General features: G+C 35.7%; 1 protein-coding gene across 3 annotated transcripts; it reads right to left on the reverse strand.

Moving 5' to 3' along the window:
* Positions 1-19104: 19104 nt before the first annotated feature.
* LOC126721204 (CMP-sialic acid transporter 1-like) lies at positions 19105-25988 on the reverse strand. 3 transcript variants are annotated; one of them, XM_050424242.1, is made up of 9 exons: positions 25791-25988; positions 25528-25611; positions 24882-25096; positions 24357-24435; positions 22685-22854; positions 21614-21800; positions 21316-21393; positions 20796-20976; positions 19105-19408 (listed from the first exon to the last, which is right to left on the reverse strand). In XM_050424242.1, exons 1-8 carry the CDS (start codon positions 25839-25841, stop codon positions 20830-20832), a joined length of 1011 nt encoding a protein of 336 aa, XP_050280199.1. In that variant the 5' UTR covers positions 25842-25988; the 3' UTR covers positions 19105-19408; positions 20796-20829. The 3 variants fall into 3 exon arrangements, with proteins under 3 accessions (XP_050280199.1, XP_050280200.1, XP_050280201.1); XM_050424243.1 differs by having other exon boundaries at positions 25528-25576; positions 25791-25986; XM_050424244.1 differs by having other exon boundaries at positions 25571-25611; positions 25791-25986.
* Between the last annotated feature and the right edge of the window lie 803 nt (positions 25989-26791).

The following is a 26791-nucleotide window of genomic DNA, read 5'->3' on the forward strand; positions in this document are numbered from 1 at the left end:
ATAAGATAAAATAAAGTATTTTGACTTCTTTATTAAGGTAAACGGATGATCCCTACTTAAGAAAAAATAATCACAGTTTAACAACAATTATTTTATAAGAAAAGTAAGGGAAACAAGTGGGTAGTATATGGGTTGATTAAAAAAGGAAAGAAATCGGATTAAATCTTATCCGCAGGACCAAAACCAGAGAGGAAAGAATGCCTCTTCTCAAAGTGAATAATGTCCCAGGGAGATCCTGTCGTGAAAATTAATCACTTTGAGAGAAGCGGACTTGAATGGTTGGTGCACAAGAGAACTCTTTATTTCCGATAGAGAGCAGGACTTTGAGAGAGAGAGAGAGAGGGAATCAACTTATTGGTGCATGTCTGCTGCTCTAACTCTCTATCTTTTTCTTTCCTTCTCTTTTAATATTCCCCTTTCTTATCTTTTTTCTTACTACTTCTTTTTCTTAATACTTGTTTTCTATTTCCTAATTTTCAAATTCCTAATACCGTGGTGCTTGTGTCGTCTCCCTTCCTGTACACGGCAAGGGCCTCTTTATAGTGCCTATCATGACCGGACTACCACTGGTCCGTCTGTGTGCCACTTCCCATCGCTAGACAAAAGAAAACTATTTTGTTTGTTTGTCTGCCGTGGCACCCTTTCTTGCTATGGTGTGGGTGTCTTCTCTCTCTCTATCCCTCATAGCATGCACCTAGTGGTTCCAATTCAGCTTTGCTTCTTTTGGGTGGTATATCATCCCAACAGGACATTTCCCCCAAAAGAGCTCGAGCAGGAACCTCAAAATAGGTTTTTCCCCTCTCCCCACCGCCAAACCATACTCTCTTACCTCTGACCCATGACCTCACCGTGTCCTGTATTGATTGGGAATAGACTGGTGAGGTCTAGGCCTGCGTGTGCCTCTCTTCCATATATGTCCAAAATTTATCTGCTGCTTATGCGTTTGCCATGGTTGGTTTGCATAGTCTGCTGTTTGTTTTTTACTATTTTCTGGTTTCCCTTTCCTTTATGGTTTGCCCCACTTAGGGGCTGGGCCTTGCTCGATGATGGGCTTTACTTTTCTTCAGCCCACCCTTTTTCTTGCTACCATCTCCTACCATACCACTCTATCATTCATGCTGTGACGTTGTTTGCCTCAATCCTGCTGTGCCTCTTTGGGCCTGCCGTTTATTCTTCTCCCAATGGCCTAGTATGGCCATTGGTTTTTTCATTACATCACTAGCGAGCTCTCGTGTCCCATTTGTTTTTCCTTGGGCGTCCCGAGCCCATTTGCTTTCACTGGGTTTCCTCGGCCATTTTCTTAACTTTGCATTCTCATGGGCTTTTACTGAGTTCTTTGGGCTTCCTCGGACCAATTACATTATCCCTCATCCTTGGGGTTCATGGGTTTGCTATCAACCCCTTACTTTCTTTGGGCCTATAGTGGCCTATTCTCACTTTTCCACATCATATACTGCCCATGGTTTGTTTTTTCTCTCTTTCCGGGCTCCTTTAAGCCCATTTTCCCTCTCAAGTCCCATTTGTTTATCTCATGGGCCTGTGATCCATTATTCTTGCCGCTTGGGCTTAATGGGTTTTCTATCCATTTGCCAACTATTTTCTGTCCATGTTGCTGGGCTTCTCCTTTCCACTTGGGCTTCCAAAATGGCCATCAACATTATGCTACGTGTAGGTTAACATTTTGGTAATGTTGTTTTAGTGTTATTTAAGCATTGTGAAAATACCCGTAGGTAAAAAGATGTTGTGAAAATACGTGTTGTGTTATTTAAACAACACGACCAAACACCCCTTAAGTTTTGGGCTAATATACATTCTACTTGTTGGGCCTTGGCTCTGTCTCTCATGCAAAATTTGAGAGAGTCCATTTCTTGGTTTCTATGCAAGGTTCTTGTGTGCTCAACGCATGGTTAAGTATGCGTACGCACCCCAAACCCAAATTTGGGAAAATCTTGTCTTTATCAATCTATTTGTTTTTCTACATGTTGTTTGATTCTATTTGACTCTGTTTAGGTCATTTAATTATGTTTATTGTTTTACATGTTTGTTTTAGTATCTTGCCATGATTGTTTTGTAATATTTTTCCTTTTGTGTTTATTTAATTGTTAGTTTTCCTTTTTAATATACTCTGTTTGATTGTGTTTTATTTGTTTTCTTTTATATTGTGATGCAATCTTTAGCATGTTGTGTGTGTTATTTTTAATTAAGTGCATAATGTATGTTTAGGTTAAAGATTAGGGCTCCTTTAATAACTTCTTTATTTAAACGTGGCTTAGCAACACATAATGGAGGCTAGTCCACAAGTCAGGCAGTCTTGAGTGTATAACACTGTTGATGGCTGTTGATGGCCATTTCGGAAGCCCAAGTGGAAGGGAGAAGCCCAGCAACACGGACAGAAAGTAGTTGGCAAATGGATAGAAAACCCATTAAGCTCAAGCGGCAGGAATAATGGATTATAGGCCCATGAGATAAACAAATGGGTCTTGAAGAGGTAAATGGGCTTAAAGGAGCTTGGAAAGAGAGAAAAAACAAACCATGGGCAGTATATGATGTGGAAAAGTGAGAATGGGCCGCGGCAGACCCAAAGTAATGAAAACAAAGAAAGTAAGGGGTTGATGACAAGCCCATGAACCCCAAGGATGATGAATAATGTAATTGGACCAAGGAAGTCCAAAGAATTCAGTAAAAGCCCATGGTAATGCGAAGTTAGGAAAAGGGCTGAGGAAGCCCAAGGAAAGCAAACGGGCCCGAGACGCCCAAGGGAAAACAAATGGGACATAGGAGCCCGCTAGTAATGTAACATAAGAACCAATGGTCTTGCTGGGCCATTAGGGGAAGAATAAACGGTAGGCCCAAAGGGGCCCAGCCAGATTGAAACAAAACAATTTCGCAGTAGGAATGATAGAGTGGAATGGTAGGAGATAGTAGCAAGAAGAAGGGTGGGCTAAAGAAAAAGCAAAGCCCACCATCAAGCAAGGCCTAGCCTCGAATAGGGCAAGCCATAAAGGAAAGGGAAACCAGAAAATGGTCAAGAACGGACGGCAGACTGTGCAGACCAACCACGGCAGACGAATGAGCAGCAGGTAGATTTTGGACATACATGAAAGAGAGGCACGTGCAAGGCCCAAATCTCGCCAGCCTGTACCCAGCCAATACATGACATAGTGAGGTCATGGGTCAGAGGTAAGAGGGCATGGTTTGGCGGTAGGGAGAGGGGAAAACCTATTTTGAGGTTCTTGTTAGGTCTCTTTTGGGGGAAGTGTCCTGCTGGGATGACATACCACCCAAAAGGGCAAAGCTGAGCTGGAACCACCGGGTGCATGCCATGAGGGATAGGAAGAGAGAAGACATTTACACCGTAACATGAAAGGGTACCACGACAGACAAACAAATAAAATGGCTTTCTTTTGTCTAGCGATGGGGAGTAGTACACAGTCGGACCAGTGGTGGTCGACAGGTACACTCAGACCAGGCAAAGGTGGTTAAGGGCTAAAATAGTAAAATCCGGTCACGGCAGGCACTATAAAGAGGCCCTTGCCATGTACAGGAACCACAACAATAGTAAGCATCACGGTACTGAAAACTTGAAAGTCAGGAAATAGAAACAAGGATTAAGAAATAAAAAAGATAAGAAAAAGGGGAATATTAGAAAAATGAAAGAAAAAGATAGAGGGTTAGAACGGCAGGCATGCACCAATAGGTTGATTCCCTCTCTCCTTCTCAAAATCTTGCTCTCAGCCGGAAACGAAAGGTGGTCCTGTGTACCAACCATTCAGGTTCACTTCTCTCAAAGTGATTAATTTCCATGGTAGGATCTCCTTGAGAGATTATTCACTTTGAGAAGAAGTGTTCTTCCCTCTCTAGTTCTGATCCTGCGGATCAGACTTGATCTAATTTATTTACTCTCTCAATCAACTCACATATTACCCACTTGTTCCTCTTTAGTTTTCTTATAAAATGATTGTTGCTAAAACTGTGATTATCTTTTTTTCTTAAGTAAGGTTTATCTGTTCACCTTAATAAAGATCTCAAGATATTTGATTTTGTTATTATTATTATATCTGTTTGCTGCAATTCATTTGAAATAGTTCTGCCCGCTGTAAGCGTGCTCCTAGCAGACGAGGCATAGTTTGTGCATAAGTCGGATCAAGTTGAGTTGCAGTTGGACCGGTCTTAACTCCCATACCTAAAATACTCGGGCCCAATACTGTAGGAGGCAGCCCAGCACAATTTAACCAAAAAAGGCCCACCACAATGGCCATTTTGGAAGCCCAAGTGGAAAGAAGAAGCCTAGCAACATGGACAGAAAAGAGTTGGCAAATGGATAGAAAACCCATTAAGCCTAAGCGGCAAGAATAATGAATCACAGGCCCATGAGATAAACAAATGGGCCTTGAGAGGGTAAATGGGCTTAAAGGAGCTCGGAAAAAGAGAAAAAACAAACCATGGCTAGTATAATAGCTAACTCTGTAAATATAGTGAAAAGGTGCTACAACAGAATAACTAGTACAAAAAGTAAAGATACCACAGCAGGACAACTGATGCAGCAAACGTGATAAAAACGTGCTTCGGCAGAATGATTAAATACAGTAGATATAATTTATAATGAGAGAAATCAAATATATTTGCAATCAAAATCAAGTATTGAATTTTCTCATAGGATAAGTAAACCAAGAAAGAACCCAAACCCCAACTTGAACAACCTTGTCATAGGCTTTTGCCATCAAAGTTGTGCATTTTGGAGAATAAGATTAAATGGCTACTAGCTATTACTTTTGGAGACATCAAAGAGTGGGTTTGCTAAGATGGAGGGAAAATATGGTCTATGGATGCATGCCCCTATTCTTACCGTATTTTTCTCTCTTTGTTTTATCACTTTCTTTCTTTCTTTCTCTCCATTTTTTTTTACTCTTAGTTTCTTATTACTCTCCTACCATGGGTTATTTCCCCTTTTTGGTCTTTCCTTTTCCTGGGTCCCTTTCTCTGGGTTCTTACTACTCTCTTATCATGAGTTTTCCCCCTTAAGTGCCTCCCTCCATTGAGTCTCCCTCTTCCGGTGTTTTTCTTTCTTCTGTGTTTTTCCTTCCCCCATTTTTCTGCCATGGTTACCTCCCTTTTATAGTGAATTGATTCAATGAGATTTCTCCCTTTTACCCTTAGGGCTTTACCAATTGTTTTTGGTTTGTTGTGGGCATCCCTTTAGGACTACCCACCAAGCCATTGGTTGCCCCAGCCACTACCATTGCTCAGAATACGTTAGTTGCACCATTACTCATTTCATGACCAAATTCCCTTTTGTTTGTTCTTGCTGTATACCTATACCTCTAGGTGACTAACCAATAAGGATTGGACTACCTCACTACCTAGCTCTATGACATGCATCAGATGGTCCTTACCATTTATTACTTCTTTTGGGTAAGATACCATCTCAGTAAGGTATATTCCCAAAAGAAGTCATGGCAGGAAACCAAATATAGACTCTCTTTTCCCCCTATCACCAAACCACACCCTTTGAATCCCCTTGACCGTGGGCCTACCTCCCTTGTATTAGCTGGGTATAGGTTGGTGGTGCTCCGGCCCTTCTGTGCTTGCTCCACTATTTTCTGTGTTTGTCTCCCACACCGTTTCTGTCGTAGCAGATTAGCTTTGTTTTATTCTATTGTGTGGCTCTATCTTATTTCTTCATGCATTTCCTGCTGTGTTTTGTCATTTCCTTTAGTTTGACTTTTCCTTCATGCAATTCCTGCTATTGACACTTCCTACTGTTCCTTGTTTCCTTTCATCGTACTTTTTCATTTTAGTTTTCACGCCTATCTTTTATACAAAAGGATTTGGGCCTTTATGGGCCAAATAATGTTAACTGGAACAAAAGGGTCTTGGGCCCACTTTATCTTCATCTGCCGAAGCCATTCTGCCAGAGAATTGTATTTTGTGGCAAAGCTGTATTCTGTGGCAGATTTGTATTCTGCTGCAGATTGCTTTTCCTTGCATTTATTTCTTTGAACCTCTCTTGCTCTTTGTCTTCTTGGTGGGCCTTTGGGCCTTACTTTTCATTGGGCTTTCCTCCGTATAAGCTTTTGGGTACGGATTCAAAAAATGGGCATCAACACTATGCACCTGTTCTTTTTGTAGCTGCATGACAGTTTGTTTTTGGACAAAACTTCTTGATTATCGCTTAAAAAAAGCATTTCACCTCACAGAATAGTATAGTGAAACCATTATTGTTGTTTTGCTTTTTAGTTGCTTAATGTTGAAACCATTATTGTTATTGGCAGTATAATGAAACCATTGTTGTTGGCCGTTTGTTTTATTTGTATTATTATCATTAAATTTTTTTTTTTTGGTTGATTTGCTTTTTAATTGCTTAATTGTGTGGAAAGATCAATTGTAGTCACCAAACTTGATTTTACAATTAGTACTTTGCTCTTGAATTGAATTAGGAGTTAGATTGTAATTCCTAGGAGTGAAGACCACTATAAGTAAAAATGATATATATGTTCACACTAGTTAACTTACGTTTTTTGATAATTAAAAATGTAAGTTCTGACCATATTAGAGATTGATTCTTCTTGAATTAAATCCAAGTCCCAATATATATATATATATATATCAAGTTCTCATTTTGACTTGAGAACTTGATCCCTGCTTACTCGTTCTTTTGGTAAGAAACCAAGTGTTATACTTTGATGCATTTTTTAAATCTCTCAGTTCATCATTTAACTTAAGAGAGTAATTTTAACGTCATCGAAGTATGATTTTTTATTTTGTTAGGGAAGCTCAGAATCCTACTTGTACACTCCTTTTTTACTTCTAGGTTGAAAAGACCTTTGCTCAACATGTGATATATCCCAATGACTACAATTGGCTGCAATGATATGCTTCTCCTCTTGTGCTGTTGTTGTTACTCTTTAGGTATTGTTTCTTAATCACATGATTGTAAACAGTGGTCTTAACTGTTTTATGAATTGATTTCTGCTATTCCACTTGTAAAAATAGTGTCACAACCATGGCACTTCCAAACATTTGATTTATGCTCCTCAAGATTTATGCTCCTCAACTGCTCTTTTCCTTTTATCTACTTCCAAATTCAATGATGTATATCGTTCAGCTTTTCCTGACTTACATATATACCAAGCACACATTTCAATACCACTTTATTAACTGGTTAAAAAAAGGGATAACTAAGGTTAATTGATATTCTATCTTTATAAATTAATTGTGTAGTCGAAATCTAACTTAGTCATATCTCGGCCTGCCACAGTTTTCTTTTGAAAACTGTCAAATAAAGTGAGTAGATTGTTATAAAAAAACAATTATTTATGGTTTTTAAGAAAAAAATAAAATAAAACAAACCCCTAGGGTACTTGTATACAAGAACCTTCCAAGAAGTTTCTTTCCACTTACTTTTTCCATTTTCCAAACCCACTCACGTGACCTACTCTATTTATTTCCTCATATCACCTAATTCTTGACTATTCTTTCTTCTCATTTCATTTTCAAGACTTATTTTAGGAGTACACTTTTACTCTTTTCCACGACTATATTTTATGCAGTAGACTATAACTAATTGTTTATTATTTTTACATGAAATCATGTCCCAGAATTTTGGCATTTCTACCGTGTGTCTGTTAGTGGCTATATGCTCTCTTCAGTCTTCTCTTCTCCTATTTTTATCTTCTTATGTTTTCTTTTGTTTATTGTTTTTTATTTTTATCTCACCCCGACTTTGCTTCATCTTGTTCTCTTTTTCCCCCATCTCTTGTGTTAAGATCAAATGTTTTAAGGCAGGGGTTTTGCTTTTAAGGGAAACAAAAAAAGCCCAAAATGCACACCCAATATGATTCAGAATGGACCCGAATTCTATTCGATGTGGAATAAGAGGATTTCTCATTTTAGTTTGCATACCAGTACAAGATTTTTCGCTGGTTCCGAACAGAACGGAACAAAATTCAAAACATTGATCATACTGCTTTTGTTGTATATTTTTATTTTGTTTTTGTTTTTTTGGTTTTGTCGCTTTCATTTCATAATTGACCAAGTCATTGGATGTTCTGCAGTCTGCACATAGACCTTCCCTCCCCATTCCCAAATAAAAAACACTTTGAAAGAAAAAAATCGAAAGCAACCACAAGAAAAGAAGAAAGATAAAAAAACAAAAGAAAGGTGGGCTTTACCAAATACCAACCAAATTACTAACCACCACCAGTTTCAATTCAGCAGCTTTCATTTCAATGCTTTCTGCTTTCACTGGGCCAGATAAGTGGTAGTCCCAAAGGGAGATTAATTTATGAATAGTAACTATAATAATCATAATAATACAATTACGCGACACCCTTCATCACCTTCTCTTTCCTATCATTCTACATTATTGGTATAGGCACAAAAAAAAGTTCCACTCCAATTGCAAAACACCTATAACAATATACATACTAGTTCTAACTGAAAAATTGGGATAAATCATCAAATATCACTATTATCAAACTTTTCATAGTCCATACATAAATAATATAAAAAATCCCACATCGAACCCCAAGACATTCCCACCAGACTACTAGCTGGTACAGACCAAAACATAGGACACAATATTATTTATGGATTAAAGATTGCTATTTTCACGTATGCTTTTGCTACTTCCCCAGAAATTCAATCTTTGTCTAATGTAATAATGTAAATCACAGAAGACAAAAGAAAAAAAAAAAAAAAAAATTCAAAGGTAGATAACAAGTCATCAGTCACAACTCACAACCCCTAAAAATGAAAAATTCTATTAAGGCCACAAGAAGGATCCCATGGCAAACTTTCTCTTATGGTCAACATCTCCAATGATTGGTAGCCCATACTCTCTAAGCAAACAATCAAGCTTCCACTCCGGCATGGTCTCATAGTCAGCTTGAGTGTACCTAGGATAGTGCAGTGGCATCTGAAAGTGCCCACACCACTCCCTCCTCGTGTGTTGCTCTCCTCCGTTTTGAGAGTAGGGTCTACTACTCATTGACTCCATTCCTCCACTCATGTTTCTAAAATCACTATATATAGAGAGAGAGAGATTGAGAGAGTTTTGGTTTTTTTACTAGTAGTTGTGGCAAACTGGTCTGGCCTCTCTTTTAGTATTTATAGAGAGTTTTGTGTTGGGAATATTCTTCAAGCATATATAGCGGGTAATGTTATTGCAATTTACTATTGACAGTTGTAATAATAGGTTTTTGATTTTCAAGAAAATGTAGAATCATGTGGGGAAGGTTTTGGCGTTTGAATCAATATTACAGTTTTACCAGAAATTAAAAGTATTGTTGCTTTAAGAAATAGAAATAATCATATTGACTTACCCAAAAAAAAAAAAAAAAAAAAGAGAAAAATAAATAATCATATTGTTATGCAAAGTCAACATTGAGCTGGTTCACTTCACCATGTTTAATGTGATACTTGTCCACCATTACCTAGAGAGAGAGAAAAAAAAAAAAACCTTTTTCCAGCATCAGATATTTTCTTTTCAACTTCTCCAAGGCATTTTAATAAGTTCCAACTTTTCTACCAAAGTCCTACATACACAACCGGTGGCTCTTGATTAAGATTTTTTTAGAGTTCTATCAAATAAATTTTTTTAAATCTTAACAATTCTTTTATAATTTAAGGATATAGATTTTGCCATGTTAGCATTCCACTAAAAATATTTTTAAAATAATAAGATAATATTGTAAAAAAAAACCAAAAAAAAAAAAAAAAACTCAAAAACCAAGACTAATATCGTTAACGCGTTTGCATTTGCGGAGGGTGGAAAAAAAAAAAAAAATCACCCCCTTCCCTCCCGATGGAGATCTGCCAATTTGGTTTCCACCTCCAACAAAATTATAGACGATTTTTTTTTTTTCTTCAGCAACTTGCATATGTGCTTTGTGCTCAACCCCTCACTTAAAAAGTTCCAATTTTTAATGTCAACTGTAATCTCTTTCCCCCTAAATTCTAGATTCTTTCTTTCTTTGGTTTTGAAACCCTTTTCTTTTGATTTCTTTTAAACTCAGCTGTTTGTTTCTCATTTTAAGATTTTCTAGTTTGGAAAATGAAATCAACCTAACACATTAAATTCGTTTGTTCTCTTGGGACCAAACAGGGGGATGGGTTTGTAACATTTGTTCCTATTAATTTTATTTTTACCGTACTGAACAAAACAATCTCAATGGATCTGAATCATCTGATACAGAGTGGTGACTTTGATTAGCTAACTTTGATAGGGCGGTATTCGGGGAGGAGCAGGAAGCCGGTATCGGGGTGGTGCTACGCGACAGTGAAGGGCAGGTGCTGGCGGCATTTTCGGAAAAGGTTAGGCTGCCAGCAACAGTTGAGGTCCTCGACATGATGGTGGCACGAAGAGCAGCTCTGTTTGCAAGGGAACTTGGCTTTAGCCGGGTTTGTTTTGAAGGGAATGCGGAGTTAGTGGTGAAATGCTTGCAGTCGGGGTCGGCATCAAATGCATTGACAGGCCACTTAGTATAAGACTTTATGTTTATAAGGGGGTATTTTCAGTCCTCCTCTATTATCCATGTAAGGTGGCAGGGCAATCATGTAACCCATGTGCTAGCTAGGGATGCTAGGTTTTCTTTTCCTTTAAGAGTTTGGATGGAGGAAGTGCCTCCAAATATTTTCAGCTTTGTTGTAAAAGATTTGTAGTAGTTTTGTTTTTTTCTCCCTCCCTAAGAAGGGAGGTTTCTCCAAAAAAAAAAAAAGAGTGGTGACTTTGATTGGGATAAAATAAACTTTCTTTGATTATGGGTTCATCTTTTATATATATATCTTGTGTGATAAATATCTTAAAGAGAAATTTGTTAAAAGAAGTTGACTCGGATGTTTTTTTTTGGAGATTGTAGTCTTCAACAATGTAAATTTTCTGAGATGGAGTTTGGCGGTTGATATATTTTTTCCCCCTTTGGAAAGGTTAACGTGAGAATCTAATTGTTTTATTTGCAACATTATTTTATTATTTTAAGAAAATTTTAAGTGGAATGCACAGAATCTAAACCCTTAAATCATATAAAGAATGCTAAAGATTTATAGAAATCTATTTAGTAAAGTACTCTAAGAACTCTAGAGGATCTAAATCCCGGTGATCTTGTCCATGCTTAAATAGAGTGAAAGTGAATAAACCTACTAGTTATTTTTTAAAATCTTGGTCTTTCAATTAACAAAACCTGCTTTGTGTCCCCAGTCTAATTTTTACCTGTATTGGCATTCCCCATCATTTAATTATTAAGACCTTCAAACTATTAAACCTCACACAGTCCAAAATTACAAGACCTTTGGAAGTTGAAATACATAAAATAAAAGAGAACTGCATGCATTAGCAAATTTCAAGTTCAGAGCATGTAGCAACTTGTGAAATGCAAATGCTACCATAATCAAGCAGATCCCATGGCCAACAATTGTACTATTCGATGGTCCAAAAAACAAAGAGTGATCGTAGTATTAATTTTAGAAGAGATCCAGAAAAATTATTTCTTATTAATTTTAAAAGAATTCTAAAAAAAAGTACAACTTAAAATAAAGATAATGTTAGAAAAACATGTAGATTATACAAGATCATTAGACTTTAAATATATATATATATATAATATGTATGTATTATAAAATTTTTTAGGGAGGTTAAAAAAAATCCATTTAATTATTAATTTATTTAAGAAGTAAAAGAGGGAAGGGGTGCAAATTGCAACAGTGAGGCAAGCCATGCCTCTCATTGGCCTTCGATTCAAGAAGCTTATCAAATAAACAATAAAAGATCCAAAGTTGTGCGGTATCTTACGCCATTCTGCTAGTGATTAAACTCATTGACTTATGATTTTTATTTTTTATTTTTCAGTGTGATTTGAGAAAATCTAAGTGCAATTTTTTAAAGTAAAATAATATTAAAATTTTTAATTAAATTCAATCATATAACAAGATCGTTGACATTTGATATTATTTGTACTATAGAATCCAAAATATGCGTTAGAATATATAATGTACTGCATCTCTGAGAAACATATAACAAGATCGTTGACATTTGACAAAGAATTCAAACTATTATTATGAAATCTACCATGAAGGATCATTCTCTGCAATAGCACTTTTATGGCCTAAAATATATAGGAAAAAATGACTGAAAAGAAAACATACAACTTGTTTTGGCATTTTCTAATTGGGTACTGGTACTGGAACCTTCATTTTTAGGTGAACAAACTAAATTAGATGTACATTAAATTGTTCCTATGCTATCGTGAAGGATTGCCTATCATTTCTGAACCGATTAAAATAAGGTTTTCAATGTTGATGTAACCCTTTACCACTATACTATGTCTATTAAATGCAACCATACGAGTGTGTTCGTTCAATATTTCTTGTCCACACAATCACTTTGTGGAGTAGGAGGCATGGCAACCAATTTCTCCATCAATCACAGAGAGCATTCATCATTCAATATGTACGAAACTATACATTCTAACAGTCATCTTCGTTATCAATTTATATCCATACCCAAATTACAAGTGATGATGAATGAATTGCATAACCAGAAAGAAATGTAGACCACATATGGTGGCATGACTTCTTGTATCATAGCTGTCGGTGGGTGGTGAAGGAAACAACCAGCATTAGATGCCATAGCCCCACACAAAATCCAGTGCGATCCTACAACTTTCATTACTTCTTTTTTGGTGGGGGAGGGAGGGATCCATCAATTTACTTGCAATGTATTTCCATTTCCCATACTTGGGTAAAATTTGTATGTTGTTTATGTTGACACTCTAAAGCTTTGGTAATTTTGGGTTCAAGTGATAGTTCAGTGATAATGATATCCTGTCATCTATTTAAGGCTTAAATCCCGACTCCTCCCTTTTCCATTATCTACTTATCTAAAAAAAAACAAAGTTTGAACAACTTTAGATGTTCAAATTTCCGAAAAAGAATGCGAAAGACAATTTAGTTTTGATGTCTTTATCTTGCACATCACTCTATTCAGTGGCGGAATTATGAATTTTTTCTAAGGGGATCAAACTTTAAGAAGTGTTTGACAGATTTCATTGTATTAATTTATGGGATATATCATATCAATTGCCATAATCCAGATTCCTGTTCTAAGAGAACAATATCTATTCTTAGGTTGACGACTTTGGCCCTTTCACTTAAATTTAAAAAAAAAAGAAAAAAAAAAAAGAAAAGAGGAAGGAAGAAGAGTGTTGACCCTTTCTAAATTTTATAAACTAGTTATAGAACAAATTGAAAAAGAAAAAGAAAAAGAAAAATTGTGTGAAAAGTTAGTGTAAACTACTAATTTTTTTTTTTGATTAAGTGTAAACTACAATTTAGATATGTTAGATAAAACCAAACAATTATAAGCAATTTTTTCTCTTTTATCTCAAAACCAAATATTAATACATCAATATATAATAAACAAACAAGATTATCATTCATATATATATATATATAAATATATATATATATATATATAAACTATTGTTGAGGGCCATTTGTGAGAATCCAGGTGGAAAGAAAGAAAGCCAATAACAAGGGCAACAAAGAATTGACAAAGCAGACAGCAAAACCATTAGGCCCAAGCGGCAGGAATAATGGATCAAAGACCCAAGAAATAAACAAATGAGTCTTGAAGAGGCAAGTGGGCTCAAAGAAGCCTGGAAAGAGAGAAATAACATCCCATGGGCAGTGCATGAGATAAAAAAGCAAGAAAGGGCTGCCGTAGGCCCAAGGTAATGCAAACTAAGAAAGTAAGGGGTTTATGGCAGGCCCATAAACCCCAAGGATGAGAATAAGGTTATTGGGCCAGGAAAGTCTAATGAAGTTAGTAAAAAGTTCATGGGAATGTAGAATTAGCAAAAGGGCCGAGGAAGCCTAAAAAAAGCAAACGGGCCGAGGATGCCCAAAGGAAAGTCAAAAGGGACATAGGAGCCCATAAATAAAAGTAAACTAGTGGCCATGCCAAGCCACTGAGAGAAGGAATAAACGGCTAGCCTAAAAGAGGTCCAGTAGGATTAAGTTATTCCGGCAGGAATAACAATACGACATTGCAAGAAATAGAGGAAACCAAGGAGTGGGTCAAAGAAATGTAAGACCCATCATCAAATAAAGTCTAGCTCTTGAATGGAGCGAGAAAACAAAGAACAGCCCACATAAGAGGTCAAAAAACACGTACGGCGAGCCTCTAGACTGCAGCAGACGAATGGGCAGCAGGTAAGTTTTGGACACATATGGAATGAAGGCATGCGCAAGGCCTAGGCACCACTAGCCTGTACCCAGCCAATACAGAGCATGGTGAGGTCGGGGGGTTAGAGGATCAGAGGGCATGATTTGGTGGTAGGGAGAGGGGAAAATCTATTTTTATGGTTCCGGCTCAGGCTCTTTCGGGGAGGTGTCCTGCTGGAATGGCTTACTATTCAAAAGAGGCAAACTGAGTTGGAACCATTAGGTGTATGCCATGAGAGATAGGGAGAGAGAAATGACCCAGACCGTGGCAGGAAAGGGTGCCACGGTAGACTAGCAAATAAAATACACTTCCTTGTCTAGTGATGGGAGGACGACACACAGGCGGAACAGTGATGGTCGGCCAGTACACCCAGACCAAACAAAGGAAGTTAAGGGTCAAAACAGTAAAATCGGGTCATGGCAGACACTATAAAAGTAGGGTCTTGCCGTGAACAGAAGGAAAGACGGAACTTGGAAAAAAGAAATAGAAAACTTAAAAGAAATAAGCAAAGAAAACGAAGTGAGAAAAAAGAAAGGAATAGGGAGAATTAGAAAGATGAGCATGCATCGGTAGATTAATCCCTTCTCTCCCTCATGAAACCCGGCCCTCTGTAAGAAAAAACTCGAAAGCACCTACGCAGAAAACCACTCAGGCCCGTTTCCCTCAGGGCTATTAACCTCTACGGCAGGACTCTTTCCTGAGAGATTGACTGCTTTGAGGAGGGACGTTCTCCCCTTTGTGGTTCTGCTCCCGCGGATTGAATTTCCGGTCGATTTCCTCTAGTATTCCGACTAACCCATGACTATAAACATTTGATGCTCTTCACTATTCTTTTTCTTTCTCTTCCGTAAAAAGAAAACAAATTGTATTGTTATTGTAATTGATGTTAAGGGTTATTTGGTCAATTCCCCATTAAAGTGGCTAGATATTTTTCCGTTTATTTTATTATTACTATGCCTGTCTGCCACAATTTGTCTGAAACAGTTTCGCCTGCCGTGAACACGTCCCTAGCAGATTTGGCCTAGTTTGCGCACAAGCCGGACCAACTTAAGCTGAAACTAGGCCGGTCCCGACTCTCTTATCCAGAAAACTTGGGCTTAGTGCAGCAAGAGGCAGTCCAACACCACTAACACAGCCCACCCCCTTACAACTATTTTATGACATTCATTCCTAACAATACTGTTATTTGTTCGCTCAATTACAAGGTTATATATTTTATTATATAAAGTTAATATAGAGATGTAAACGGATTTATTATTAATTTTTTCAAAGTAAGTTAGAAAAGAAGCCACTAATTGAAAGTTAGCAAACTTTTTTAAAACTTGGAAAAATGATACGATGGTACAATTGTACCAAACACAGCATTGAGCACACAGTAAGAATTTTTGACATTACATGGTAAACTAAAACTAATTTAGTTAGTTGGTTGGTTCTAAAGAATCTAAACTAATGTCTAAATTCAGTTCGTTTTAGTATTTATTCTTTTTTTTTTTTTTTTGAAATTTTTTAGTATTTATTCTTTAGTAGAAGCTGAATGGTCTCTCAAATGTAATGTTTTTGGCTCTTTTAATGTATATAAATGCCCCTATTATTTTGAGTCTGATATTAGGAACAAAGCTTGTTCCTTTGTATAGCTTTGGTTTTTTCCTTCGTTATTAAAGTATTTTCTTGCATAAAAAAAAGCAGGAGAGAGAGAGAGACTTTTTTTTTTTTTGGGTAGTGTCGATCTAGAGTGGTTTGAAATGTGTTTAAGAAGAATTTGGATTTTGTAGGGTTTGGAATGTCATGAGGCTAAGAAATGGGCCATGTGATGGGTATCTTTTTTATTTTTTATTTTTACCAATTTAATTGTTGGGTTTTTCTAGATTACTTCAAAGTTTTGATGGACCAATTGTAAATATTTAGGACCTAAATTTTACATTTTGATAGGTCAAATTCTTTTAAAAAAAAAAAATTCAAGCAAACCAAATTCTAACTAAAATTTGAGTGGAGCCCGCAAGTAAATTTTTGTTGAGTTAGTGGTTTTATTGCATATTCAACCTAGAGTTAACAAAAAAAATTTTAAAAACAAGGGGAGCCACAACTCCAACGTGACTCTGCCACTGAGGGTGTGTTTAGATATCGCTTATTTTGCTGAAAACTGAAAACACCGTAGCAAAATAATTTTTAAATGTGTAAGTAATGTCGTGGGACCCATTTTTAATGAAAGTTTTGTTGAAAAAAGAGATTTGTGGGTCCCGTGAACAATGCATGGGACCCACTGGAAAGCACTGAAATGCGCTTCTCAATGAAAAAAAAAGCATGAAACACTGGACGCCAGATGTGGACGTGTATCCAAACGTACACTGACTCTACTATCACAATAGCAGAAACTTCTACTACCAACTTTTAATTAGGGATCAATGAATTTATTAAACAAAAATGTGAGAATATCATAAAAAGAAACCCCACTATCGAGTGTTCGTTTGAGAACAACTTATCTAGTCTTTTGCTAAATTTTTTTTGCTGAAAGTGTTATAAAAGTATACATGCACCTTAAAATTTAAAAAAAAAAAAGAAAAGAAAAAGAAAAAGTGAGGTTTTTAAAAGTTGTATATAAAAGTTAAAAGCTGAGACTCTTGAGCATGTCAAACATTCAAGGTAGGTAGAGTCTGATTACATTCAAATTACTAATATCTTCTACTCTTCTATTGTAATAAAAACAATATAAAATGTGAATTTGGATAGTGCGTTTTGCGCGTTTCAATGTGGTTGCGTTTTTTTTTGTGTGGCTTCCGTGCACTGTTCACAGGACCTGTAAGTACAGATTTCAACAAATTTTTCTTTAAAATTGGGTCCCACGGCACTATTTATATATTTAAAAATTATTTTACTATAGTGTTTTTAATTTTTAGTTTTCAGTTTTCAACAATAAGCAGTATACAAATAGGTCCAAAGTGAGTAATTGTGAAGTCAAGCAACTTAAAACATTAAACACAGCACCATCACTTGTAAATGACCTGAACCACCAAAACCATCATTAGCCCCTTTTGTGGCTACCACATCACAACCACAACCACCACTTTCTTGTCAACCTGCATGGCATGGGCCACAACAGACCCGATAGTATTCCAGACACCATAATGAGTGATGCATTTCTTGTCAACCTGCATGGCATGGGCCACAACAGACCCAACAGTATTCCAGACACCATAATGAGTGATGCATGCATTTCTTGTCAACCTGCATGGCATGGGCCACAACGCATGGGCCACAACAGGCCTGACAGTATTCCAGACACCATAATGAGTGATGCATTACTCATAGTCACAGCAAAGGCAGAGGCATCTAAACTTTTATTTTTATTTATGGAAAATGCTAACGGATGCTTTTAAGGCAATCGTTAATAATTCATTTAAAAAAAGTTTTTATGGGAAAAGAAAAAAAAAGTAATTAATGTTTTGACAAATTTTTTTTTTTTTTCCATAAAAATAGTGTCAAAACTTTCCTAAAATGAATTGTTAATCATTGACCTAAAGGCCCTCGTCAGCATGCCCATTTATTTATTTATTTATATGAGTCAAGTTAATAGATATCTTTATGGAAAATTGTTAATAAACTATATTAGAAAATGTTTTAATATTATTTTTATGGAAAATATAAAGAACTATCAGAAAAATTATTCAATTTATTATTTTCCTATAAAATATTTTTAAAAATAGTTTTTAAACGGATACGCAACATATCCCTATTTATATATGTTTCTTTTTTGTTTTTTCTTTTTCTTTTGTGAAAGAGTGTGCAATTTATAACCCCAATCACATGAGTGGATAGTTGTGCCCGACTTATTTAATATATAGTTAATTTTATTATTTATTTTTTTTGAAAAATAAATTTCGTTTGGGAACCTATTTAAAGACCCTACAATTAAGAATTGGTATGCTTTGCTTGACTAGTAAAAGTTTCAGTTAACGGGATGTGCTAGGGTATCTGTTAACTTTTCTCCTAATTTTATTAGGGTAAAATTAGGGTTCAAATTTTCTCCAATGGATTGATGCTGATTCCAGACAATCCTAGGTGTTGACTCTAAGCAACCATTGAATTTGATTCCTAAATTTCTTTGAAGAATTTTTTGTTGAATCAACTTGTCAGTGAAAAAAAAATCAGTTTTTAATTTTTAATTATATATATATATATTTTTTGATATTGGTAAAAAAGAAAAAGAAAAAAGATCAGGTTTACGAAAATAAAAAACACATAGTTCGAGCCAAAAAAGTATGAATTAACTCCTCGCTAGAGGAAACTAATCCGTCATAACTGATTGGGTACAATGAAGGAAAAACTCAATGAAAAATACCATTTCCCAATCCTATCAAGGTGACCTACATCATTGAAACAGTTTGGGACGGGAAAAAGTGTAATACTGACAACACAGCACAATTTGATGATTACATAATGAGATGTGAGTCATGCAGTTAAGGATGAGACGATGATTTTGAACAGGTTTGGGACAGCGCTCATTGATACCTCGAAAAGGAGCTTGTTTTCAGTAGGTCACACCTTAGATTAGGCATTCACCTTAGTCTGAAACTATGAACAGATCACTAAGCCCAAGTTTGTGGAGTGCTTCGAACCTGCATTTAGTTCTCAACCTTTAGGTAGTATACCACTGATAGCTCCACCATAACCCAAACCCAAACCTGGTAATGAGCTAGTTAGTAGAGATAACACAGGAAAAATGGGGTAGCAAACCCCACAAACTGATTTCTCAGATCCGATCCGATCCGATGCTTTCAGTACCAGGGTTTTCATCATGCAGCTGCCAAATGTGACAATAAAGTCATTATTGATGGAGATCATACAGGTGACGAAAATGACCTTAAAGAAAAAATCTGAGCCTAAGATGACAGTCAGGACAAAATATTCAAGTTGTAGTACTTCCAAGTAGAACACCAAGGGTGTAGTCTCGATATACCAAAGTGGATTTAGTTAATTGTTTATTAGAAAATCCTAAAGAGGCAACAAAAGAAAAGAACTTAAGCATCATAAGCCCAAAAGAGCCTAAAAGGGACATCAAATGAAAATTCCATTCTCCATGTAGCCTAACATGCACCCAATAGTTCTATCAGTAGATCTACATGCATGTGTCTCTTTGAGGTCATGCTTGGTTATACTTCTCGGATGCCTTCAGATATTCTCCCGATGTGACTGCATATTAAGAGTATTTGAGTTAGCAGGAGCATTTGCAGGACATGTTATTACATCATGAGATCCGCAAACAAATTTAAGCAAGTGATAATCACTATAAAAGTCAAGCTTATTCATGCTTTATGGAATTTGAATTAGAGGAATATATAATGGTTCCAATTAGGCCCAAGTGGGTTCCCTCCAAAACCACTAGGAAACTGCAAGCTTGTAGTACCACACCATTCAAAGTGGTGAAGCAGGTCATACCGAATACTTAATGTCATTGATGTTTCATCTTATAGAGGTCTAGCAGTTATCCTAGATGACCTTTTTTATGAGCCTTCCCATGACTTAATTGTGAACCTTATACCTAATCCAGCACCAATAAACCTTCCATCAAAATGTAAAGAACACATTGATACTCTTTTGGATGAACAGATTATTTTCACCGGCGACAGAAGAGATCAACGCTACATTCGCTACTAGTTCGTTGGAAGAGATGACCAAACTTAGATTGCACTTGGATCACCAGAGAGGAGCCATAACAACTAGACCTTGAACTCTTGGAGAGATACTAAAACCACCAAAGAGCAACACTTGACAGAGTTAAGTTTCTCCCACTTTGAGGTAGTTGGCACATACACCAGATGCAGGTCCCTAATCACATGGCTAAACAATGGATGCCTGCTGTTAGTTAGGCCCAATTGACTTAATAAATCCTGTTTAATTTGGAATTTTAATGTTATTGGATTTTATGTAATTACTTAAATTTTAATTTTATTGGATTTCATGTAATTACTTAAAGAGTTATTTCCTTTCTTACTTGGTTAACAAAGTATCATTTCCCTTCCCTGCTTGGTTAGCAAGTTAGTTCCTTTCCTGATGAAATTTGGGAGTCCTATTTAAAGGCCCCAAAACTTAGTATTGGTTTCTTCAGCTGATTAATAAAAAGAACTGTTGGAATTTTCTCCAAAGGCTTGATGTTGACTTCAGGCAGCCCTAGATGCTAACTCCAATGCTTTATTTTCTTTTCCCCGCTTAATGCTGGTTCTAAACAATCTTAAGGTTTTGATTCTCAGGCTTATCCATCCCTCTTATTTATTTATTTATTTATATTTTTTCTGGTTCATTGTCCCTACAAATTTCTTTTAGAATGTTGTGCTATATCACTACATGCAAAGAACTTTAAAATGATATGCTCAGATACATTGAATGCTTTTCTTAAAAGTAAAGCTCAATCAAGACTATAAGAAATACAGAAGACCAGTTACATGTTAATGGACATTTGTTAGGATTCCCTCCATCTAAATCTTCTAAACTCAGACATCTTAATAGGCAATGTAAATCAGTAAAAGACAAAACTGATATATATATATATATATATATATTCCTTTCAAGAAAGAGATACCAGAGAATGTTGCACTTCACTTAGAGATAAATTATCATGATGAATCTGTTCTTCGGTCAACATAAACTTCAAGAAGACTTTCTGAATCTTCATTTAGCATCTTTGGCAATTCGATTAGCATACTTGGAGGGGCAAAATACATGTGTAGTGACATCATGCAAACAACAATACCCAAGAAAAGCTGCAGCAGCACAAGAAAAAAAAAACTTATTATTTGGCAATTGCCAGATGAAATGGGAAGTGAATATGACATAAGGAGCACCAGATAAATGGTCAAGTTTTACAAGGATCTTGTTATCCATGAATGGCGAAGATATGAATTGAAACTTCTAACCAATTATATGTTTTCATAGCATTTAAGGGCATAAACTACTCCTAAAGAATGGCAAAACATTGATTTAAAAATTTCTATAGAACATAAAACAATTTCAATCCAGTTATAGTACTCAAATGCTTACTACGAAATAAGAAAATTATAGGAAATGCAGAAGAAACCAATTTCACAGGCATGGAATCTTACCTGCAACGTTGGCCTGAAATCAAAGAGGAATAGAGACAGAACCGTCGTCAGTGGCATTGCCATTGATGTGGAATACACCTAAAGCAAAAGCAAAAGCAAAAATAAAACAACAATTAAGAGGAATGCAAGAGAACAATGAGTTTTTTATCCCAAGTACCCAAATAAAAATACCTTACATTCCTAGTTATCACAAGTAAAATGTATCAATGAGACAAGTGCAAGCCAAATGGGCACTCAATATAAACTTATGGAGAAACAGACAAAAGCACAGAAACTGCAAACAGGTGAAAGGAGTCACCTTTACAATATTGTCAGCATATTTCATTAACCAAGAAACCAAAAGTCCTGTTGAACCTAGATTTAACACCACCAGCCAGGTTGTGAAACTGTATCCATTGAAAAGGCGTTGCCACCATGGCCCTTTCTCAAATTCATTTCTGAAATCATCCAAGAGAAGCCGTGCCATATTGAAAATAGCCCCAAATCTGGAAAAATATGTACCATTCTGAATTATTTCTAGCCCAAAGCTTCTAATAACTACAGGCATCTTGCTCATGATAATCACCTTTCACAAGCTTGAAAGTCGTAACATTTTAGTTGACAAGTGACCATGTAACATAATCTGATGTTTCCAAAACAAGTATATTTAATTTTCTGCAAGGGAAAATAACAGTTTTATTATTTTCTGCAATTTTAGAAATTGGCATCAGAATGCCACACTATGTATCCCTAGGTAGATTATGGCTATTTCTCTTATTCAAATTCTTAAATGAGGATTTACCTAACTAGATAGAAATGGAGCTCTTTTTACAAGTAGGTGCCAAGGGTGTTTTGCAGGGAAGATCTGTATTACCCATTGTTGTTTTGAAAAACATCTTGCAAACATCACCTGATCATTTAAATTGACACCTAAGGAAAACTCATGCAGAAATATAGGTGGAGTACTTATGAGGACACTGCTAAATCTTAATATTGTTGTAAATATCAAATACAAATCCAATCTTTTAGGTACAAACTTAATAAGCCACAAGGACCACACAATTCCAGTTTTTCAATCTATGGACAATGTAAGCTGTTCTGCCTGAAGGTTTTTAATTGTTCTCTATACTTTTTATCAATATTATTAAGTAATTATTTACAATTAGTAACATCCACCTGGAGTAAAAAAAAAATGCAAAATAAATAACCAACTTTCAAGAATTTTGTGCAACTAATCACATAGGCAACAAAGGAGGCAGGTAAAATCTACTTACAAAAAAGAACTTTCAAGAATCCATCATTAAAATACGTGCATAGTTTTGGTTATATATATACTCTGTTCTCTTAAAACCGAGAGTTTATCAGCAGTATGTAAAGAAAGGCCACCTACGTGTATAATTGTACATTCTGCCAGTATAAAGTATCATCATTCTTCTTCATCAAAAACTCTGTGTATATGCCAGCTAATGCTGAAAGACAAGCAGACAGAATTCCAAACATGTATCCCTGAATTGGTGCTGAGAAAAGGGAGTCACATGAAGCCTCTCCACAGCCTTTGACCTTGATTAAGAGAATACAAAAAGTTCTTTCTGAAGGCAATATTCACATGTAGGGGATAACATAAACTAAATTATTTAAAAAGTGAGATAGCAGTCAAAGTAAACAAGTGCAAATATATAGGAATTGCTAAAGAGAAATCACAGCATAGCTCAAGATCAGGTCTGATTGGTCCAAAACTATGCTATAACAGCTGCATGTAGAGTATTCTATGTATCAACAAACATCGTGATCCATACCAAACAAACTCGATACTGGTATTGATAGATTGCTATGCATCAATCAGTAGTCAGATTAGATATTATATCACATTCTCAATTATAAAAGCCTACATTCCCCAAAAGGAAAAAATAGAATTGAAAGGCAAAAATTTATTTTAAGCATTGTTTATCACATTTGCAAAGTATACCTTTATTTATTGCACTATATGAGCTTGTTCCCAATTACTAGGCATCTCTGTATGCTTCTCACAAACTCTTATTTGGAATTCAGGTATCATGCGGTACATTTAGGGCATGTTTGGCACACTAAATGAGAATTACAATAGGAATGATAATCTTTATTATGGGGAAAATGTATTGTAATGGTATAACTAAATGTATTCATATGTTTGGTTGTGAATTGTAACATTAGAATAAAACTTATGATCTATTTTAGGAAATATCCTACTCATACAATTATATTTTCTAAAAAATAATATTTTTTGAATTTAAGAGAGATGACTTATTTTTTGATGATTTTTTTTTTTTTTTCATAATTGTTATTTGTATATAGAAAGTTTGTTTATTTGGAAATATATTAATTTTAGAAATTATTACACCTATTAAGGAATAACTATTATAATTCTTTTAAAGATAAATAATTACTCCTCATTTTAAAAGAATATCTATTTATAAGGAATGACTATTCCTTGTAATAAAAACATAACCAAACTATAGAATAGCTAAACCTTAGAAATAACTATTACATTACAATGCCTATTACAGTTAACCAAACATGCCCTAATTCTTTTTTATATGTCCATCCCTAATTACCCAGTCTTACTAATTGTCATCTTGGAGCCATTTTTGATTATTGAATGAGAGCAAGCCAATAATTATAGGCATGGAAACATAACACTTTCCAATTTCATAACTTGGTTACAAGGTGATATACAAGAGTTGATTGACACCTTGGTGAATTGAAGTCATCAATTCTCTTTTAGTTCTTATTACAATTTCATAACAGTCAAAATGTTTCTCAATATAAACACTATTGATTGTAGAGCTACAATTAGATGGTCAGATCAACTACTGTAATAGGATAGCTGCTTTGCAAAAACAATAATGACTGCAGGTATGCAGGTAACATGTGAAATAGAAATTTCAAGCACACTAATATTCATGGACACCTTGAGCATCTATAATATATAGTTTAAGACAAAATCAATAAGGGGCAGATCAGATTACAGGCAATTACAATATAAACCAGAAAATTAAGGATACACACAAATGATTTAGCAGCACCTGGCTCATAGTTGTTCCAACGGCCAATAGAACAATTGCCATCCACTGCAAATTAGAAAGCTTTCTCCTCAGGAATAGCCTATCACAGGAAATAAAAATATTTGCTATTTTGTGAAATTAGATCAACAACAGAAAGAAAAAAACTACAATAAATTTGAAGTAGGCAAAAAACCATTTTGGGGATCATTGTCAATTTGGTCCTATTATTTTCAACTTGCAATCAATTTCTGTTAGCGAGTTGATTAGTAGAGACCATATTGACATTGTAAAGTTGTGAATTTGAGCTTTCAGACTACAAGTTGAAAATAACAGGGACTCTGCCAAATTGACTACAAGTTGAAGATAATAGAGACTAAATTGACTGTTACCAAAATGTAAGAATCAAATTGATAGTGATCCCATAATGTAGGGACCAGAAATGGTAATTTTGCCTTTAAAGTAAATCTCAATGATCAATAAATGAAGACAATTTGAATAGAAAAAATAGTTGATGAGTTGTAGCTCCTTAAAAGACTAGAGAAGCACCTGAACAATATTCCAGTTGTGACAATCTTGAGATTTCCCATGATTTGATATGTGGATGCATCCACATATGCTAGGGTAGCAAACTGAACATTGTTGTGGATCAGGTATATGATTGAAGGAATAGGGAACAAACGGACACTCTTCCAATCTGTAGTCATCTTTGGAGGTGGTGACTTCTGGATCTCTTTCCAAAGAAGAAAACTCGATACTAGAAGCTGAAATATTAACAGGCAATGAATTAGTTTGACAGTGTAGACAATACGTTTCTAGTCTGAAAATCGACGGAAAATATGTAACAAATTTTTATTATTTATTGTGAAGATGGATTACAATCTAGGAAGCACGGACGAATACGGGTACGGGTATGACAGAGCAACACGAGCAATTTCTGAATATTTACAAACATGACACAATAGGTACAACAAATGTCCGTCTGTGCTTCTAGTTCTAGATTACATTCACTATGATAATCCTATACAAAAGTATTTATTTCTCCGATTCTTCTCTTTGACAGTAATTTCAATTCAAGGGTTTAGAGAGAATTTTCATTCTTCGCATTCTTTTAGAGTGAAGTATTTCAATTTGACTCTACTCTACAGTTTACAGAAGACCAAGGCAAGCACAGACAGTGAAAAAAAGTAAGTACCTTAAAAACTTCGGCCAGAAAGGGAACAGTTGCGTAGTCATACCTATATCTGCCATTAGTCATTGAAAGCGTCGTCAAAATTCCCTGTGGAACAAAGAAGATATTTATATTTTGGTGCTGTAATCTGTAATCTCAAAATTTGGTTGGTTATGGGAAAAGTTGCTCATTTTTGGAGTCAACACTCATACAAATATATAAAAAAACAATCCATGTTAAATCAGTAAGAATGAATGAAGACATTTGCTAATAAGAGAAGAGAAGACCTGAGAGCTGGTCAGAAGGGTCAGCAGAGACGCCACCAGATACCACTGCATATTTGCTCCGATTCCGAGACCGAGATACAAGACTTCTGTGAGGGTGATCACCCAAAACCAAAGCGCTGCGTTTTTGCCTTGTTCACCATCGTTGGTTCCTTTTCCTCATTAGTGTTTTTTTGTTTTTTATTGAACAAGCAGACTTGGTTGTAGGTCGTTGATACCCATTTTCGTGATACCCCTTTTTTTTTTTTTTTTTTTTTTGGTGTATAATATTTTTTATTTATTTATATTAAGCATGAGTGCATGACCCAATGCCCGTGTAACATATTTAAGGAAAATTGAAGATGTGTGGTTTGAAGGGTATAGGTTAGTTTCTTTTAGATCTTTTACATGAGCTTAGCCTATGCGTAATACCAAGTGGGTAAGAGACATTGGTATCACTTCAGCCTTATAGAGAAAGTCTTGTACCTAAAATTTTCACCCACAAAAGACTCCATGCTCTGGCTAACTGTGCTCCTAATTTTCGACCCAACTCCATTTTCCACACAAAAACATAGCTGGCACTAAAACTAGGCAGTCTAGCCCATTGTAGCGAACATTTGTAGCTGCTAAGACCCTGCAACGACCATAAGTAGTAGCTATTTAGAGCAAATAACTTTATTTCCCAAATCATGCTAATAGCATGTCAAACTTTTCCCTAAACAAAAGCAACCCAAGGCAAGACATCAAATTAGTGTCATGGGGAATAAAACCTCTTCTACTACCCAAAAACCAGTCATTGGTGTAGACACCATATTTTGTACCCGTTAATAAATTTTGGTCATCGGCCCTAATGATGAGTTTGACATATGTCAACCAAAGGTAATTAAAGAATTCACAATAGTTTGGAAGTAATTACAACTCAAAAGTGCTCAAATCGCTTTGAAATCAATACTAAAAAATGACCTTTGCTCACTGTTTTGACCATAAATTTTGATTCACAAAGAATTTTTGGGTAAAGTTTGTTT

Source organism: Quercus robur, chromosome 4 (assembly GCF_932294415.1).
Source record: "Quercus robur chromosome 4, dhQueRobu3.1, whole genome shotgun sequence".
NCBI classification, from domain to species: domain Eukaryota; kingdom Viridiplantae; phylum Streptophyta; class Magnoliopsida; order Fagales; family Fagaceae; genus Quercus; species Quercus robur.

What these genes read in the sequence shown, in the direction of transcription:
- LOC126721204 (XM_050424242.1), bottom strand. Translation starts at nt 25,841, where the DNA reads ATGCAGTGGTATCTGGTGGCGTCTCTGCTGACCCTTCTGACCAGCTCT. An exon ending in CCCTTCTGACCAGCTCTCAG is followed by an intron (nt 25,612 to 25,790) that starts GTCTTCTCTTCT and finishes TTTGTTCCACAG; the next exon opens with GGAATTTTGACGACGCTTTC. An exon ending in CAGAATGTACAATTATACAC is followed by an intron (nt 21,801 to 22,684) that starts GTAGGTGGCCTT and finishes ATATTTTTCCAG; the next exon opens with ATTTGGGGCTATTTTCAATA.